General features: G+C 41.8%; 1 protein-coding gene across 1 annotated transcript in view; it reads right to left on the bottom strand.

Annotated features, from left to right (window-relative positions):
- lrpprc (leucine-rich pentatricopeptide repeat containing) overlaps positions 1–21,223 on the bottom strand; it is a 64,414-nt gene that overhangs the window by 4,397 nt on the left and 38,794 nt on the right. The window contains exons 26-35 of the mRNA XM_079686979.1: positions 16,351–16,419; positions 16,128–16,218; positions 14,997–15,139; positions 12,152–12,272; positions 11,708–11,834; positions 9,107–9,195; positions 8,756–8,960; positions 6,605–6,732; positions 6,358–6,473; positions 360–434 (exon numbers count right to left, since the gene is read on the bottom strand). Of these exons, the coding sequence (XP_079543105.1) occupies positions 360–434; positions 6,358–6,473; positions 6,605–6,732; positions 8,756–8,960; positions 9,107–9,195; positions 11,708–11,834; positions 12,152–12,272; positions 14,997–15,139; positions 16,128–16,218; positions 16,351–16,419 (1,164 nt within the window). The remainder of the gene's footprint in view (positions 1–359; positions 435–6,357; positions 6,474–6,604; positions 6,733–8,755; positions 8,961–9,106; positions 9,196–11,707; positions 11,835–12,151; positions 12,273–14,996; positions 15,140–16,127; positions 16,219–16,350; positions 16,420–21,223) is intronic.

The following is a 21,223-nucleotide window of genomic DNA, read 5'->3' as shown; positions in this document are numbered from 1 at the left end:
TGAGCCTGGCCATTGCTACCAAATATTCATCAGTAAGAATTATTTGTCACCCTTTAAAAAAAGGCTAGATGTTTTAAATATTGCCACCGTTATGCTTTGAATGACAAAAGATGAGAAAACGTGCTCAATCTGGTGGAAAATGATAAAGAAAATACAATTCTAAAAAAACACTGCATGATTGTATACTCTGGGATAAAAATGTGTGGTTTTAAAAAAAGGGATATTCTCATCATTAAGGTTCAGAGTGTGCATTTTGTCTACATATGTACGACTTCATATTTAAGCCATACATGCCCCTTGTGTTGCATAAGGTTTTAAAGAGTGCATGTTGAAGGAAAGGATCTTAAAGTGTGATTTACCTGTCCGGGGATCTGAGCCTTCTGAGACATGTAGGACACGAGCACGTCCTTCTGTTCTGCCAGAGCGTTAATGCGCTACAGAGAGAAAAGAGGGACAAAAGAGAGAGTTAACATGAGGGGGGGGGGGGGGGGGGGGTCTTCTCAAACCTTTGCTCTTCACATACATTTAGTACATAAACACAGATGAACTCAAACCCACGCATTCATACCCACAGCCTTCACCCTCACTCACATTAAAAGATTAATTATGGATTTAATAACGACTCGTTTCTTTATGAATTCAAATGTTCAGCACGCTTCATAATTATCCTCACTTAGTCACACTGAAGACCACATCTAGTACTCAGTGGAAATGTATATTTATTCAGAGGTAAAGCATTGTATAAGTTGAACAGCTTTAAGACTTTGACCGAGTACAAAAGACAGGCAGGAGAAGGAGAAACAGGAAGACAGTTTCAAAAAGATATCATCTAACAAAAGATCATCCTATATTCATATTAAACAAACTACCCTTAAACTACTTTTACAAGAGTATGTACCGGGCGAGTTATAAAGTAACCTTGTAAGTATTCTCTGGTAGATAATATATTATATTATGTAGTTCTATTTTGCCTCACCGATATGACACAGATTAAACATCTTCATCAGTCAGTCATATTTCACATCTTCCATTTGGCCAACAACATTTTAAAAGAAAGCTTCAAAGCTTCATTCCCCACAGCAGTGAGACATCTTTTACAGAATATAAACTTTTAATGGCTCCTTTAAAAACTATTCTGAGTGTTTTGGCCATGGTGGGGATAAACAAATGAGTAATTTCACTGCAATGGACCTTAATATTACCATATATAGGGAAATCGGACAGACTTACAAACGTTTAACTGGTGCATGACTGCTTATGATGTAGACATGCAAGCATACACACAATATACTGCGTGTGTATATTCAAGTATGTTCAAGTGTGTGTGAGATGCATTAACGCTGCTCAGAGTGAGTGTGTCCTCCCGGCTGAGCAGCAATAAGGTCCGATTACTAGCCAGTCGTAAACTAACGTGTTTCGCTACTTCTGCACCTCGTACAGAATTAAAGGCGAGAGGCCTCCGAGGCTTTTAACAGGATTACCACACACACTTCTATCAGAGTCACATAGCGGCAGAATGGCTCGAGTACAATCAGGCAATTAGACTGACACTGTGCTACTCCACTCAACTTTGCTCCGTGCTCCCCCCCCCCCTCGCTACACCCACCGCTCCCAAAGGTGACGCCACAACCGACCGGGGATCCCGTCTCCTCACATACACACAGCGCCTGAAAGCTCTGCACACCCAGGGATTGCTTCCTCAATGACCCTCCCAACACACACGGTTGTAAAGCCTCACTGCTTCCTTCTTAATGACTAACTCCTTCCCTCTCGCTCCTCTCCTCCTCCTTCTCTCCCGATAGCCTCGTCTTCATTATTGTCTGCTCGCCTACTTAAAAGCTTTTCAGAGTTTTTGGTCCTGCTTCACTTATGCTGAGTTACCCTCGCTACCCTCCAGTGAGCCTGGGAGAGCGGGAGTGAGGACGACGAAAACAGGCCGAGATGAGACAAAAAGTAGCGCTGCAGTTTAACCCCGGAAACATCAGAGGAAAAAAAACTTCACACGAGACAGATGGGAGAACATCGTCCTCGCAGTGGAAGTTTCACTTTCCAACACCCTGTTTTGATGTTACACAAGTTTTGCAAGAGTTTTTAAACGTTGAGGGTTTAAGAGACGTGGGAATGTTTCTCACATTTCAAGCACTGTTCCAAACATTACTAACACAACAACTGGCACTACTTTTTTACTGCTGCAATAATGCTCAGATTAAAACATAATTAAGTCAAAATTATCATAATGATTATCTGAGTAACTGGGTGTTTCTCAATGTCGATGAAGGATCCTCCATAGCCACTATTTCAAGGGTGCTACGCTATCGAGTCCCGCCGAAGGACTGTTCCAATGTCCAGGATCCTTGGAATTATACTGAGGCCGGCGTACTCCGTTGAGGGAACTTTCGAGGCTGCACATGTGTACCCTCCGCGGTCTTAAAATCCCCACAATGCTTTGCGCACGGACCAAAAATCGCGCTCCATTTAAGGCGGGGCTTCGCATATGACGCACACCTGTTAGCCTGTTACACGCATTCTTCGTTTTCTGAGGCTAGGAAGGATTCTTGCCTCGCTTCTGAAGGACCTGACTCGGAAGACATGTCCTACTAAGGAAGCGTCCTCGACATTGAGAAACACCCCCTGTCTTTAAAAGCAGGCTATTATTTTGTGCTGACTTCTAATGTTGTTACTTCTATTTCTTTTTAATCGTATTTACATTTGACAGTATTTCCTTTAGATGTATATACATGTTCACACTTTTTAAATCAACCTAAAGTTTCTTTCAGACTTCTTTCAGTTTAAATGTATGTAAAGCACTTTTAACTATACATGAAGACTTGCAACGAGGAACTGTAGACTTTTCATATTGCTCTGATTTAAACGTTCCTCTTTCAGTCTCTACTCAGTCTGTATTTTACATCTTGTTCTCTTAAAAACGAGGATGCATATCAAGCAAGAAGCATATTATAGCTTTAAAATCATGTCATCCATAGTTTGTGTTTAAATAGTGATGAAGATGAGAGCAGTAAGTAATGTATCTGTTCATTAACATGCATGCTAGTCAGGCATCCCTGTTTAAAGATTGAGAGGGATAATCATTCAAGATGTCAGGGAGAGACGAGGAGCAGACGCACGTCTCATCTCTGACACTTTCTGTTTCTCTGTGTCTTCAAGTTCCCTCACTGCAAGTCCAGAGGACCCGCTGTAACTGACCTACTTCAATCAAATGTAAAAAGACAAACAAGGCCTTTTTAAACTTTGATTTACCCACAAAGTGCTGTATGAAATCTATTTCTACACTCATCTATGCCACACATTACTATAATGGTGATGGAGAATTCCTGTTTTACTGCCTATTTAAATCATATTTCAATATAAAATGCTGAACAATAACTGTCCATTGGTTGCACGTGTAGGGCAATACATGAGGCTTTCAAAGTGCAAGAAGGGCCTCAAACGATTTCAGGGGAGACTCAGTAAATGGAGGTGATAACATAAACATATATACAGTATATGGAATAGCTTTAGTGTGTGTGATTGGTTTAGTGAGATCATTTCTCAGTTTTTCACACTCTCCTTGAGTCAGAATCAAATACATTCCTACATAGCACAGACGTTTTTATGAATTTGCTGTTGTCTGAATATATTAAACTTGGCTCAATTGCTGTCGACTTAACTCCAGAGTGTTAAGCATTACATAACATGCTAATGATCCCCTAGGCATCCAGGAATTCACTTAAACTAAGCAAGTTAACTAATGGCGCATTTCCATTGCAGGGCCTCACTCGGCTTAGTACGGTATAGTTAGGCCTTGTTAGGAATGGCTCACTTTATGCTGCGTTTCCATTACAGTTTAGTAACTTGGGCAGTAACTATAGTGACGCAGTGTAGGCGGAGCCGTGACGTCATCAGACACAATCACCATATTCAAATCCCAATTAAAAACCCAACTGTTCAAATCTGCCCACACACTGTAGTGCTCCCCATTATTTCATTTGTCTCCACTTGACTGTCCCCTCCATGATTTCCTGTTTGTGTTTTTATCATGTTCTGTTGCCCATTAGCGTTTTCTTTCTTTTTTTAACAAATTGTACGGTGTCCTTGGGTGTCATGAAAGGCGCCTAAAAATAAAATGTATTATTATTATTATTATTATCTTCAATACGAACCACAGAAAACCAACATCAGCTGTTAGCTGTTAGCACTCAAGCTCACAGCAAAAGTGAAAGAAGTACAAACCACAGACTGTCTGTGTCATGGCGAATACAGTCGCTGGTTTATTTATGTCTGTATAGGCCGTTGTTGTGAGTGTGGACGGTCGGAGCATATGCTGCGTTAGATTAGCCGATCTCCATTTAGACAATACACATTTTTTTCGCCTGCCGTCTGTCTGCAGACTTGTCAAAGCATTAATTCATGGTTTTTATAACCGGTATCAGTATGTTGTTACTTCGGCATCATTTTGAAAAGAGTATTACAATTAAATCACGGTCAAATATGTTCATCTTGTTGTAGTTGTAGCCCCCTTGACAGCGATTCTCTCTCTAGTTTAGCATACTCAGCCTGACTCAGCCTGGTTGTTGGCCCGGAAAGAACCTCGATTTCATGGGGCCAGAAATACTGTGAAATAGTACCCGCTAGCCGGTACTACGCCTAGTGGAAACGCAACCAAAAACGGGCCGTGCACGGCACGCTTAAACCGCGCTGTAGTGGACATGCGCCATTCGAGGGCCAGGGGGAAATACTCAAATGTAACTGATTGAGTAGCCCATTTCCTGCTTGTTTAAAATTAAACAACACCTACTTTCGCAGTGACATTACACTTTACAGAAGGGATTTAATATGTCACAAACAAATAGCAAATGCATGTCAGGGTGAAGATGAGCGCCGCTAAGATTAGTGTGACAAGAACATTGTACGACCTGAAAAACAGATTCCTTTCAGTCGTGAGAGATGAAGTGGAGTAAGTGAGGCGGTTAGTAATATATATCTGTGTTTATTAGTGTGCGCTCTAGTCACACATGCAACAGAGACGAGTAATCACTCAAAGTGAGAGTGAAATCCTTTCAGAGAGGACACAGGAGTCTACATTTTTTTTTTTTAGAGTTTGATCTCTTTCTCATCGTTCCTCCTGTCTCTCACTCATCCAGCTTATACATATTCATGTCCCCGGGTTCAATGCAAAGTCATCGAGCTGTAATGTATGAACTGTGTTAAATAAGTGAAGCAGTAGGAGGCCAATTTCAGACCAACAGACTCTATGGTGGAGTGGGGAAGCACTTCCTGACATAATGTGAGGCTGGATGAATAAGTCAACAACTGACAACAGGACGAATACATGGGGGGGTTGTGATGGACTCCATTCATCTCCACTTCGCTTGTTGATTTGTGGGTTTTTCGTGAGGATTTTAATTACTTGGATGTAATAACGTAGTCAAGAGTGAGACGCTCAAATGGAGAAGTGTGCCCCGGGACAAAATGCTCCACATGATTCAAAATGTAGTTGAAGTGGTCACAAAAAGTGAAAAACAACATTTCGCAGAGCTCTCTCCTCATGCTGTGCAGCTCCAACCTAAATAATAAAAAAGTAGTTCCTGCATTTTGGTTTCTCAAACACAGCTCCAGTTTTCACTTTAGCAGATTCATGTGTTTGATGGAGAAGAAGAGATGTATAAATGGTGCTTTTTTTTGTCACAATCACACATTTTGATTTATCTAGAGGTAACCCTTATCTCCTATTTGCACAAAGACAAAATGAAGGCTTATAATTAACATGTGTGTGACATGAAACGTTCTGACCTGGAAACCATGGATTTTCTTCACTTAGTGTTTAAATAGTAATGAAGAGAAGTGAGTGAGAGCAGCCTGTAATGTACTTTAATGCATTTCCATGAATGATGTTTAATTTCCCTCTGATATTGATCGAAGTGTAACTCATCTCAGACACAACCAAATACATCCAAACAACTCATACACACAAACACACACTCTGTAGCTTTGCCAACACAAACCTAGCAGTAGCGAAACATATGAATATAAAATACTGAATCTTAAAAAAACATACTTTAACACACACACACACACACACACACACACACACACACACACACACACACACACACACACACACACACACACACACACACACACACACACACACACACACACACACACACACACACACACACACACACACACACACACACACACACACACACACACACACACACACACACACACACACACACACACACACACACACACACACACACACACACACACACACACACACACACACACACACACACACACACACACACACACACACACACACACACACACACACACACACACACACGTACTCACAGCCAGCATGAACTTGGCGTCCTCCACTTTGTCGGCGTCCAGCAGCTGCAAGAAGAGGTCTGACGCTGGTCTGTAGCAGGCGAAGTGATTGGCTAGCCGCTCTGCCATAGCACTCACTGCAACACAGCATGCACATTGTGTTAATAATAATGTGGATTGCATCATTCTTACAGTTATTATGCTTGTGGTTTTATATTGTTTGTATTTTTTCGATATACAAGTATGCATTTTGTGTGTGTTTTCTTACATTTGTCCAATGCTTTGTCATTGTTATCTTCCAGTGTCTTTTTGAAGACGGAGGCCATGCTCAGGCTCTGGGTGTCTGGGTTGGTGTAGACGGCCTCCAACGCCTCCATTGCACTGTCCACATCACCACTGAGGAGGGGAAAGGGGATAAAGGGTTAGTTTAGTAAGAATAGTTCAAAACTACACCTAGGAAAATGTCCACGTTTAAAGTTCAAAACAGAAATAGGAGAAACGAGAAGCGAATGTTCCTGCAAAAACGTCAAATGCCGCTGTACTGTAACTACGGTGAGGTTTACGGTAACACGAGCAATTTCTCTAAAACATCTTGCAAAAGTGCACCACATCCAGACGGAGAAATGCACCGGGTTCGACTGTCTTTCTAGTAGCTCTGTAGCCCCACCCACGAGTAACGGTTCCACGTCAGGTGTTATGTATGCTAGCAGCAACACACAGTTAACTCATTATTCAAAAATGGGTTAATGATTAGAGGTAACCGAGTTATTTATTTTGTTAAAGTTTCAGCTATTCTGTTTACAGTTCTGTCATCAGATTATTTAATACGATTTGTGAAAACATTGTTTCTTTTGATGTGAAATATTATGTATTTCATTTAAATAAAACGCAATGTTAGTTTTGTTCACAATTTGTTTTTCTCCAAAAGAACCGATAAAAGTACCGTTAAAAGACCGGACCGATAAGCGGTATCGATAAAAGTAGTAGTACCGTTAAAACCTTAACGATACCCCATCCCTAGTGGTGAGCAGGGTCTTTTGTGGTTCACATCCTTCCATCACGCAACCTCTGCATCCTTACTTTTATCCTTGTTACTTTTCTGGATGCTTCTGTGTGTAAATTGTGAGATACAACATTCCCTATACTGCCTTCCTTACTACAGATACTCTGCGGGGAGAAGAAACAAACACTGATCTGAGAAACTGGCCTGATTAGAGAACAATAAAAACTCCACCCCCCATGCTGTTTTTAGACTTAAGAAATTAAATATTAAAATCATATGGGTTTCATTTTTCTCCTACCACCATGTTTTTATGCTGAGGTTGCCACAAGCAAACAAAGCCTGCACAGCAAAGCGCTACAAATCTAAAACAACTCGATCTGGCAACCCAACACTTTACGCTCCCTCCCACCGTCAGCAGTCGTGATGAATATTTAACTCGCAGGGTGTGTGTGTGTGTGTGTGTGTTTCCGTGTGTGAATGCAGAGGTGGGGGAACATATCTACGCTGATTGTTGCGACTGGGACCGTCTGAATAATTCAGCGGGGGCCCCCTCTAAATGTGGCGCCGCGCTTTCCGGGCCTGCTTTGCTTTTTCCGCCCCGGCTCTTAACCAGTCAGCTCGACTCAGACGCAGCGGGGACGTGTCAGAGCCGCTCAGAGCGCCGCCCGAGAGGTCAGGGTTCAAGCTGACAGGCCCCAATCGGGCGTGAGACTGTCTTGCCGCTCTTCCCTTCCTGCTGTCCCTGCGAGTCGGCACGGCAACGCTGCCGCTCCGGCCGGGGGACAGCGCTAATGCGGCGAGTAGCGCGATGAAAGTTTGATGCTCCATGCGTTTCATATATTTGTCCTCTGTTGTTTGAGAAGCAGAAGTGGAGGATGGGCAATTCCCTGACATTAAAAGGAACCCATGAATAATCCTATTATGCCGGTGTTTCCTATTTGTACTCGACGCCCCACTCGCCTGTGAGCTTTTACTTTAAGAGTGTGTCAACGCGGGTCTTGTCACACTCGGCTCCTGGTGTTGCAAGAAGGGCTGTATCTTTTGTGTGCTCCACATGGAGTTTACAAAGTAGTATAATGGACTTTATAATGGATTGTACATTGAAATGAGCCCTGCCCATCTATAGTGATTTGTTTTCCCTTTGTATTACTGCACTTGATTGGTGAGTATTAGAGACACAGGTGATGTAATGACAACTTTTCTGGAAATATAAGATTTATGGGAAATACCTGAAAAGCTGCATTTGCCTCATACATTACAAAAGTCCTAAATTACAGCTCCTTTGTGTAGACTTTTAGGGACTTATAGGATTTTCCAGGCACTTGAATAGTCGATTTTTTTTACAAAAACTAGGAAATTGGCAGTCAAAAACATTCTGCACATTCTGGTACCTCTCCAGATCAAAATCATGCTCACTTCTTGATGTGTGCCACCGCTGTGTTGTTGACAAACATCATGCTGGACAGGTTGACCGCCTTGCTGTAGTCTTTTATCAGCTGCTGCACTTCCTGGATCCCCGACACGTTGCCGCTGTTGCCCAACGCCTGAACCAGCCTGGTGATGGCGAGCCGTGAGGGCCTCTGGTTTGCCTGCATTAAAGACCTCATCCTCTCCAGAGCATCTGTGGACCAGTGTGAGGTGAGTTTATGTGTTTGAACGAGTGTGAGTGTATGTGTGTGTGTGTGTGTGTGTGTGTGTGTGTGTGTGTGTGTGTGTGTGTGTGTGTGTGTGTGTGTGTGTGTGTGTGTGTGTGTGTGTGTGTCTCACCATAAACCTGGCCTTTCATGCTGTTAGTGATGATGTACAGGTCGTTGGCAGCAGGACTCATCTGGAACGTTGGTATAGAAGCTGTAGCACTGAAAAAGAGATGAAAAGGATGTTAATATTCTGGTCGTAGCCTCTTTAACTTTACTTACAGACCTGACAAGTCTAAAAATGTATTTGATTTCAAATATAATGGAAGGCTTTTGGTCGAGGGATCCAGGGTGATGATCACTTCTGGGTTAAAACTACGTTATCTGTGAAGTACTGTGTAAAGGGTTTCAATGGAGACACAAAGGCCCTACCTGTGTGGATTGTACAAAGAAAGTCCTTTGTTTTCTTAGAGCTTATAATGTACACTATTATATAAAAAACATCTTCACTATCTGTGATGGTTTGGGTTTAATCTCCGTGGTGTTTTTGTCTTCTTAACTTTGGCTGTTTTAAGGCATCACAAACAGACTCCACAGAGAAAGAGTGGATGAACACAGGAGCTGAAAGCTAGAAGACAATGGGAACAAATATGACTGAAAGCACGTCTGAGCCTCTTGTAAAGCGCCTAACCCCGAAAATAATACAGACATCAAACAGTTGATTACTTCCTCCTGAGCCACTCCACGAAGGATGCGAGAGGCTGGGACAACCCGCCTTCTTCCCCCTCCATCTACTCGTATATGTTTGCCACCCTCCTCCCTTTTCATTTCTCCGCCGCTAAAACCTCAATCAAGCTTGCCTCCGGTCCTTTGATTTTATTTCTTATTATATCCCTGCAACCAGATTAATCCGCCCGCTCAATTGAGCATCAGTCGGGCAATCCTTATCACCACGGCGACACTGGGCCAAAGCAGCATCCGGCGGGGTCAGGGCGGAGATTTGAGCGGGAAAGGGGGTCGACCACGGATTGCCGAGGAGACAGAGAAGTGGGGTCAGAATGAAATATCCTTATTGGTAGGGAGGAAATCTCACCTTTTCCTAACACACACACTCACTCGCCTTCTCTTTCAGGGTCAGAATGTCTTTATTTGTTCCGCTGCAGGGACATTTTCCAGTATTACGGTATAACAGCAGAAGTGTAGTGCAGATAAAGCATAAAGAATAGACTTAAATACGAAATAAACAAGTAGGCTCACGCTATTAATACTACAAGAACACAATGTCAGAAAAACTAAGTAGCCAAGTGACCATAGAAATGAGCAGGTACTGTTTACAGATTGTAATAATGTGTTGGGGGTTTGTGCGTTAACCAATGAAACATCCACCCCTTCCTCTTTCTCTCATTATCACTCTCGCCCAATCCCTTAATCTCACCGTAAGCACCCCGCTGCTCAATTCTGTACAGATTACCCCAAAACACACACACAGAATTAATGCCCATAGCGTCTTCATTAACCTCGTACGTGATTAAATCTAGCCCTCCTCGCCTCCTTCACTCCCCCTTTCCAGTTGAGCTCTCTTTATCTCCTTCCTTCCCTGCCCACTTCCATCCTTCCCGACTCTCCGCTCAGCTCATTTCACTTCTCATTTAGAGTGCAGATAAACGCAGCTTTTATCCAGGCAGGGATGCCATAAACCAAATCAAAGACTGGAGATGGGTTATCACTTGTATTGCCTCGCTCTTGTTCAAACAGGGGTCGAAAATTGATACGATTATTTCTCAAACATAAGAGAGTGAATCGTGTAGAGCCGAAAACAGGGAAGAGACTGATAGTGTAATGGATGTTTTTACACACATTTTTTTTCCAAATCTTTCCTACAAATGATTAACGGCATCTCTTCTGTCAGTGTCACTTTATTATTATTTCAACACGTTGCTTGTGTGTGTTTTTTTCTTTGTAACGTGAAAGTGATACAAAGAAAGGGGACAAAAGCTCAGATACTCTGTCTGTGCGTCCATTTGTCTCCAGGCCCTGATATGGCCCCGCACACAACAACACACGATACATTACTAATTGGAAGAAGATTGATGTGTGTGCGCAAAGTCACCCGCTTCCAAGAAAAGCTCAATTAATCTGCACACCGGAGCGTGTGTGTATCGTGGGGCTTAGTAAGAACAACTGTTCATATCCAGCAGGACCGAGTGTGTCAGCACACAATCACTTTATAATCCTCGTTTCTATTGAGGAGACTTTTAGCCCGAGGTGACCCGGTGCCACAGGCTGAAGGGACGGAGAACGTAGCAGAGCACTAACCGCACCACAGGTTGAATGTATTGTGCCGACAGCTAAAATACACCAGTGTACAGTCCGTCTTTTGATTCGTGATGATCTCAACCAACAAAGTACACTTACAAATGCTTGGGCTCATTCAACTAGATACTAAATACAAGGACAGAAAGCAAAAAAATAACTGATCGATAAGGAGCTGCTACTATGAAACGGCTAATAGATTAACCAATTGTCAAAAAAGATTGAAAGAAAAAAAAAATACACGTCTCATGCAAAAATGGGTATTCAAACTGGAGTCACAATTGTTGGATTACACTAACACATATGCCTGGTATTAAAGAAAACGCTGAAATAAAACCTTTTTTTAATGGTAGAGTAAAGCTTTACCCAAATGTGTTGTTGCAGAATGAGATGACACATAGATAGATGATTAGGCACTCACATGTTTTTGACTTCCATGGCGTCTTTAAAGGACCCCTCGGCCAGCAGCGAGCGGATCAGGTGATCGTATATGAGGGCGTTAGTTGCAGAACCCTCATCATTGGCTTCCTTAAACATCTTTAAGGCTTCTGTAGAAAGAGACAAGAGGAAAGACACATGAGTCGAGGGGGAAATACAGGAGTCTGCTTTTACAAAGAACATTTCATTTAGTGATTCATTTCTAAATTAAATAATGTAAATGTCATATTGTCCATCAATCGATTGATTAATGCAGATCTGAAGCAAAAAAGTAAATTAGGGGCTGTTGCCCTTTTAACTATATGCCTCCTACTGCTTTAACACAGCTTCAAAAGTAACCTTTGCACACCTCCCAGTGCATTATACAGTACGTTTGGTTCAGCTCCATATCATGTCTGACAACAACACGGGACCTCCTGCGGCTCACCTTGGGCTTTGTCCTCCTTACAGAGGGCAATGATAGGGCTTTGAATGATTGGGCTTCTAAAGCTTGCGCCGTCTTCCACTTTGGGCTTGGGTGCCGGGGGGGCTTCTTCTTGGTACCACGTCTGTTAAGAACACACAAATAAAACTCAGTCTGATGCTTCCATAAAACAACATCCAGCATTCGAGCCTGTACAAACACACACACACACACACACACACACACACATACATATTAACCATGTTCAGTGTGTGTATGTGTGCAATAATGGCGGGCAGGGCAGGGTCCGCTAATGCTCATTCACCCGTGAAGCAGCGAGGGGAGGGGTTAAGCTGTATTGGCTAGGGGCAAATTAGATATGGCACCCCAGGGGCAAAAAATAAAAGTGTGTGTGCGTTAGAGTGTGTGTGTCGGAGCGGGGGTGTCAACTCCAGGGCCCCAGGGGTCACTAAGTTCATCGCTCCAGGCAACAGCAATCACTTCCTCTCTCATCACGCTCCGGGCTGTAAGGGCACGCAGACCAACGCAGAGGAAAAACGCAGCAACAGAACTCACGAGGATTTATTATTTGAGCAGCGGTGTGCGAGTACATTTACTCAAGTACTGTTCTTCATTTTGAGAGACTTGTGCTTCACTTGCGTATTTAAAATGGTTGCTGCTTTGTACTTCTACCCCACTACAATTCAGAGGTAAATGGTGTACTTTTACTGCATTACATTTATTTAATACCTTTAGTTGATTTACAGATTGGGATTGGTGATGTGAAATATAAAATTCACTTAAAAGACTTTAGTTACATATTCACAAGCTGCACTTCTACCAGCTTTGATAACACTCTAATACATCAGTATTTAAAATCAAAACATATACAATTCTGAAATTGGCCAATTTTCATTATGAGTACTTTTACTTTTGGTAAGTATATTTTGATGCTAATACTTTTCTACTTTGAACCGAGTAACCTTTTGAATGCAGGCGTTTCACTTGTAACAAAGTATTCCTACACTCTGGTACTTCTACATAAGTACAAGATCTGAGTACTTCTCCCACCTCTGTATTTGAGGCTAAACGCATTAATCCACAGTTTGTCTTTTAGTCAGAATCCAGGCCGCCTGGATGTAACTAGGATCCAGCGGCAGCCATATGGTGGCATTTAGCTGCTGGCTAAATTAGTCTGGCATTACAGATTTACAGACAGATCAGGCTGTAATTCCCGTCCGCAGCCAGCCGCTCTGATTGACCATACTTCAGATCAGAGCCTCAATCCTGTTTCCTCTGCATGTAATGAACAGAGGCTTAAAGTGGAGCGGGGTGAGGACGGGGGGACTGGGGGGCTGAGTGCGAGGGTTTTTGGGGTTAGCTCCTATGATCAGAGTTCACTCTTTGGTTAATCTGAGCAGTATGGATATAATTCAGGGTGGGAACATTGTGTTTTAAATGACACCTAGCAGCTTGAGTTTAAATAAATACATCTATTCGGCTCGGGTGAAGCTCCTTGCTAGATCAGTGAAGGACAAAACACAGAATATGCCAGAACTTCATTACACCTGTGTACACTCATACTAAGCATTTACAGTTAATTTACTGAATATATTTCAGTTATTTATTATTGTAAAACTATTATTGCTTCTCTACAATATTTTATTTAAAATGTTAACAAAGTTTTTAACCTTTGTATGACATAATACAAGAAAGAACGCTGCATTAATTCAAAACAACGGGAAGAAAAAGCCATTAAAATAAGAAATCTCTGCCTGTTGTAATTATTATTATTATTAGTATATTAAATGCAATAAATCAGAAATAGAAATTCGACAAGCTCTGCAACTGTATTGCCCACCTAATGATCAAGTGTTTGTCCAAATCCTTTACATACTAACGCTGTCGATTCTAATGTAAGTCTTGATAACATCCGTCTCATTGTTTAATTTCCTATTGAAAGTACTTCTTTCTGTTTCCTGAGGTTGTTTGTTTTATTGGGAATGACGTGATGTACTTCCTCCAAATCAGCTGTAGTTTATTACTCAAGCACCATAATTCTATTACCAAGGTAATGTTGCACTGTTATCCATTTATAAAAATATATAATGTCAGAAAAATTGTAAATCAAAAGCTTCCAGAGCCCCCAGTGACATCTAGAATATTTTTTTCTTACAATAAAAAGCTATAAAAATTCAATTTACAATGGTAAAGAAAACCGTAAGAGAAAATTCTTCATCTTAAGAAGCTGGAAAGGGAGATTATTCTTTGCCTATCGTTTCTTGATAAACGACCTAAAATATTAATAGAATATTTGAGGACACATAAGATAACAATGGGTACCTCCAACCATCTTTTAATATGTCTGCACCGTGATTTGTGCTCAACCATCAGAGCTGCATTCCTCTGTGTTGTGTTTGACCTCGGGCACTTTTGAGAGTCCTCCAGAACTCTGGGGAATCTCCTGGCCTTTACTTCCAGCTTTATCTCCCCCTCAGGAACCTCTGGGCAATTATTCTTCAGAATAACACATCTGTCTAATGAGCGAGACTGGGTTGTTCGCATTATAGAGCTTAGGGCTGCTCAATTAATCGTATTTTAATCGCAATTATGATTTTGGCCTGCAACGATTGTGTAAACAACATAATCGAAATAAAACTATTCTTTATTTTTTTTATTGGTTTTTCAGTTGAATTATACTTAAAGTTCAGGGTAATCAACTGTTAAAAACATATTGTTCAACTCTTTTTTTTCCAATAAATGGACGTTTTCAAAGTAAATGGATAATCGTTTTTAATAATCGTGATATCAATTATTGAACCAAATAATCGCGATTATGATTTTTGCCACAATCAAGCTTTAGTTTTACCTTGGGCACATCGAAGGGCACCTCCTGGCCGTTCATCTTCAGGATTTTGGCCAGCATGAGCAGGGTCCTCTCTCTGGGGATGACGTTCTCTTCCTGCATCTTCGTCCAAAGCCCTTCTGCTTTCTTCCAATCGTTTGTTGCCTCTGCAAGAAACGAAGCAGTGAGATTAAGAAAAGGTGTGTGATCGTCCACCTCTCTCCACTTCAACTTAACGTCTGCTACCGACCTCATCAACAAGGCCTGGGGACCCCGCTGACACCGACTCTTACCCTTTTTGAAATGACATGTCCTCCTTTCTCCATGTTTGTACAGTATGCATCATTTACACCAAAGCAAAAATCATCATGTGTAAAATTAATTTGTAATAAAAACGTTTCCGATTCTGACAGTCGGCCCATACTGCTCATCACTTGGCCTGCACCATAGAGTCTTTTCAGACAAAGCACTACATGCTGAGAGAGAGCAATCAAAGCACTAATCTGATCAACTGACTGGCCCTCAACTATGCTGTCATTTAGGAAACACACTAACTAGAAGGTGTGTGTGTGTGTGTGTGTGTGTGTGTGTGTGTGTGTGTGTGTGTGTGTGTGTGTGTGTGAGAAAGTGGGGGTAATGGATCAACAATCAGCTTTAACACTCCAATCACAACTGTCATCTGCTCTCCACTGCAGCAATCACACCATGTCTTCTGCTCTTACTGATCCCATTCTCACACACAGGCGGAACTATTCAAGGCCATAAAGAAGAATGCAAAAATGTTATGTTGTATGTCATCCTTATTGTTGTTCTGTTGTTTTTATGTTACAAGTGTAACAAATGTCCTGCAGGTCACCCTTGAAAAATAGATATTTTGATCTCAAGGGGCTTTCACCTGGACACACACACACACACACACACACACACACACACACACACACACACACACACACACACACACACACACACACACACACACACACACACACACACACACACACACACACACACACACACACACACACACACACACACACACACACACACACACACACACACACACACACACACACACACACACACACACACACACACACACACTTTGCAAATTGAACGAAATATAATAGAGACCACTCACAGACAAACGGGACTTACCGTATTGTCGGAGGAGGTAACTGTACATCTCGTCTCTGTCGCACTCGAACAGTTTCTGCGTCATGTCCAACATCTGCTCCAAGGGCTCAATCTATACAACCAAACAAAACCATATATCATTTTCTTTGGAATTTTTCTACTTTGCACTTTCATTTTTCTTTATGGCCTTGAATAGTTCAGCCTGTGTGTGAGTGAGTGTGAGTGTGAGTGTGAGTGTTGTTACCTGGTTGGTATTTATACATTTCTCTGCAAACCACTGAATGCGCGCAGGCCTTGCCCTCAGCCCAGGGGTCTACGAGAGGAAAAACAGATGAGAATGTTTAAGAAAATAATACATAAAGTCGATAAATATATAGACGGTAGAAAAAGAAACCGTGGCAATATTGTATTAAACATCAGATGGTTGTCACTCTAGTCATCCAATGAGAGTTTCTCAGCATATCTTTCATTGATCTTACTTTGATTTAGTTCTAAAGTTATCCTTTGTTTGAGATGTCTTTCAATCACCTTTGAAGGCTTATCCATATGGAAAAGCCTTCTTATAATTTCGCCTCTGGTTTTGAGGTTCATGATGGATTAACACTGTGCTTTGTTCTTGGTTCGGAGAATCAAATAAAGTGTAATCATTCAATGTTTAATGTAGTAGGAAACACAATAGGAGAAAACAGAGACAGCTCAATTCACACAAAGTAACAGGTTAAAAATACATGAGGTTTAAAAAATACAGATTATAAAGAGACGTGTAGTACTTTTGTAGTGCTACTAATAATATGCAGATAGACAGTGTATGCGGTGTCAAATAGGGGCTGACATAGATTGATATGCAGGCTGGTGTAGCTCAGGTTTAGCCTGATACGTGGACTGACTGGATGATTATTATCATGGAATAACAGTGATCAGGATCTCATCTGTCTCTTGGGGCTTTGATACAATCTGAATAAGACTAGGATTGAGAAATCTCGCCCTCCCTCTCTTCCTGGTAATCTGAGACAGAGCGATCTGCCAGCACGTTAATCTGAACGGGGATCAGCAGCGCTCAATCCCCGCTGGCCTCTTTGATGGGAGCCCATCATACTGCGAGGGGAAGTGGAGAGTCAAGAAAAGACTGGCTTCATCCCTTTCTCTGACCATCCCTTCCTCTCCCAATCCCCTCTCCTCTCAATCCCTCCCTCCTGCAAATCTCCTCTGCTCCTATTCGCTGCCTCTCTATCCGGCCCAGGCGAAGGCATTATGTTCTTACCCAGCCAGCCAAAGGGACAAATTAAAATGTGTTGCACTCTCTCTCTCAGTCCGTCTAATCTTCTTAGAGACTAAGGCAAGAGCTCCATCTTTTTTCTGCATCCCATTCCCTTTACTTGGTAAAGTCTTGCGGGCACAAAGCAGCACATCTACTCGAACACACACACAAATGTTTGGGATTTTGAATCCGTCAGGACAAATCTCCCAAAAAAAAAAAAAGAAGTTTGTGTAGGAAACTAATCCTCAGAAATAAGAAGGCACAACCGGCTCGGCTGGATCAAAAGACTGAAAAGTAGAAACAAACGACAGCACGGTCACTCTCACTTTCAGGAGGATTTAATGGAAACATGTCGGATCAGGTCAGCTGATCAATCCTCACACACACACACATCGTGGCCTTTACACACTTCCTTTCTCATCTTCATATCCACGTACACAAAAAGAAATAGATAGAGCTGACCTGTTGCCACCTCCACTTAACAAACCCTCTCCATCTCAATTCCTAATTCCACTAATCACCTGTCCACTTAGTACACACACACACACACACACACACACACACACACACACACACCACTCTTTAGCAACACTACCTAACCTTGACCATCGCTCACATGCGTGTGCCGCCATAATAGGCCCGGCCACCTGACAATCCTCTACCTAACCTTGACCATTTAGCACAAAATTGGCCACCTTTCTCTATCATTACATTTAATTAGCTGTGATTAATCAGCTGCCAATTATACCAAACAGAGCCCAAAGAGACACCGCTCTGGACAGCCACTTGACGCTCTCAGAGGGGGATAAAAGTATTTGTGTGTCGAGTGTGTGCATATCCGAGTTATGGATATGATTCTCTTGTTGTATATATCCTCTTCAAGATATCTGTCGTCATACAAGTTTAAATGACAGTTCAGGGAGGGACTTTCTGTGCACAGACTTTCTTTTCTATGCAGGTACAGTAGTTCACCAACACTCAACTGCTCATGCTGGATTTGTCAATATTAACATACTAACAAAGATGTGTAACATGAAAGATATCGCTCATTGAAACTCTGAACTCTGAACTTTACCTCAGCTCTACACAAAGAATTTAGCATCTTTCAGGTTCTTTTTGGTTTTCAGCACCACCCACCGACTTTAATAGCTCAGCAGCAAACAGTAAACAGAGAAGGCTGGGACTAGCTAGTGAAGACAACAAAAAAGATTAAGAATTACGATCTTCTTTATTCTACTTAGAAAAAAGAACAGTAAAAATAGAGATCTGTGGCTTCAGGTAATCCACAGAGAGGATTAACAGCAGTGTTTCCCATACATTGATTTATTTGTGGCGAGCCGTAACAATTAAATATTGTCTGCCACAGATGGATATCATAAAAAATCTAAAAAGATGTTAAAAAAAATTATTTTATTTTGGTGGTCTAATGGATCGTGAGGTGGGCTGATGATCGGAAGGTTGTGAGTTCAAATCCCGCCTGGAACACCACCACTAGTGTGCCCTTGAGTAAGGCCCTCAGTTACTCCAGGGAGAATGTCCCTGTAACTGGTCACTGTAAATCGCTTTGGAATAAGGCGTCTGCTAAATGCCTAAATTGTAAATGATATTTTTGGGAGAATAAACCCCACAGATCCTCAACTCCGCTGTGTCTCACTCATTAGCAACGCAACACAGAGCAACAAGAACGTTGTCTGCTACAGTAGCCATGAACTCACATGTATTTTCTTATTTGAGGGGGGGGGGGGGTCTTTGGCTTTACTTCCCGGGGGGGGGTGGGGGGGGGGTGCAGTGCGGGTGCGGTGCCCCCACAAATAGAATCAAATTCTGTGGGAAACACTGAACAGCATACACATTCGGATCCAGTTAGTCCATATGTGTACGTCTGCGGGAATCACTTCATCACAGCTAAATGATGACGCTAAAGAGATTAACTTCAATCTGCAAAGTAAACAGTAAAAATCAAGGCAATGAATTGAGATGCTTCATTCAAATATAAAACACGAACAAGCCAAGGAAACCCCACTTTTGGTGTTAGCCACCGTTAGACTGAAAGAACATCAATCCCCTATTGCTCTTAATTTCAACATATATCTACGCGATCATTGATCTCCAATGACATTGTCTAATTGTTTGCCTGACTGACCATCATGTTTGGGCTCCATGCATATTTATAAAAAGCACAGTTTTCTTGCATTTTGATCAGATTGGGGAATACTTCCTCATTTGTATTTACCAGATGTTTTCCCCCATAAAGGGGCGAGGCCATGACTCGGAGTGAAAATACCTGGAAAGGTTGCTCTCATAGTTTGGGAAATGTGAATGCTTTAGTTTATTAAGGGTCAAATAAAAATACTGCAGGATACTGTATCCTTAGATATGTTTTAATGTACATTCTAAAGCCTTGTCTGTTGACGTCTGAACCATGCCCCGTCCATGTTGTATCAAAAGAGATCTGCAGGTTTAAAGTCAGCCTGCGTGTCAATAACAAACCAAAACCAGCAGCTTATCGTCTCTCCAACATTCATCTCCCGTTGACACCAGGGACAACATGTACCTCTGTGGTTTGACAAGGCTTCACCAATCTCACACATCGATGGAATGTATCTTACTCTCCGTTATAAGTAGGATAACGGCAATACAATCTAGCCGAACAATAACATGTTGATAAAAATTTAAGAGGGTTTGGAAATCCTCAAGAGGGACAAATCCTTCTTTTTAGTGCACACCAGGGCACGAGAGAGAGCAGATAGAGGGAGTTATGGTATTTTGTTCTGCTCTCATCCTGATCGGACAATATAATGGCCTTGTTTCTCTTTCCTCTGAGGTCAGGCTCATCCCTCTATCTGTGTGATCTCTCTGTCCCGCTATCCACCGCATTCCTGTTTTATCCACGTGAAAATCGCTTCTTATCTGCCCCTCTCCTTTCCCCTCACACTAATCTACAGGGCTTACAGCTAGATTTAAGTTGACAAAAGATATAAATATTCATAAAATATTCAGGTCAGATGCGCCACAATAACAATAAGAGTATTGCTTTTACATTATGCATGTTCTCTGTGGATCATGACAGTCGTGCCGATGTGATCCTGGTTTTCATGCAACTGTTTTTAATCAGGTAGCTCCTCTGAGATTAAGACTTGCATTGTATATTGAGATGTAATGCAGCCAGGGAAATCAGACACAAACACCACTTTCTGTTCACGTATGAGTTTCCAAACATGTGAAGTCAGGCCTTGCAACGTTTCATTACTTAAGCTGAACATCATTCATTCATAAAGTCATCAGTGTTGCTTTTATTTGCTCTGACTAAGCCATCTAAAGCAGGGAAGATTCACGCCAACAAACAATATAAATCAAGGTTGGTTATTATTTTAACGTCTAGATATGGTAACATTACTAAAGGAAGGACCCTATTGAGATGTAAAACCAAACAGCACTGTTCTGTTCACGTATGCGTTTCCATACAAGTGAGATCAGGCCCCATATAGGTTCATTACTTAATCTGGAAATCATTCATCAAATCAAAGTTTATTTATAAAGCACATTTAAAAGCGATTTTTGGTCGGGCCAAAGTGCTGTACATGTAATTATACTACAATCACAATAAAAGACAATAAATTACAACAGATATATAAAAAACACAGGGAAAAGTCAGGAGTCGTGCTCCGCTCTGACGAGAAGGCCAGGGAGAAGAAGCGTGTTTTAAGAGTAGATTTTAAAACCCCTAGGGTCTGGGCCGACCTCACAATTCATTCTGTTCATAAAATGATCAGTCATCCTTAAAGACGAAATCACCCAAGACTCACGCTAAGAAACGATGTAAATCCTGGTTGGTTCTTATTTGCAACATCTAGATATG

Source organism: Notothenia rossii (assembly GCF_949606895.1).
Source record: "Notothenia rossii genome assembly, chromosome: 6".
Classification (NCBI taxonomy): Eukaryota; Metazoa; Chordata; class Actinopteri; order Perciformes; family Nototheniidae; genus Notothenia; species Notothenia rossii.
This window is presented reverse-complemented; position numbering and strand designations above follow the sequence as displayed.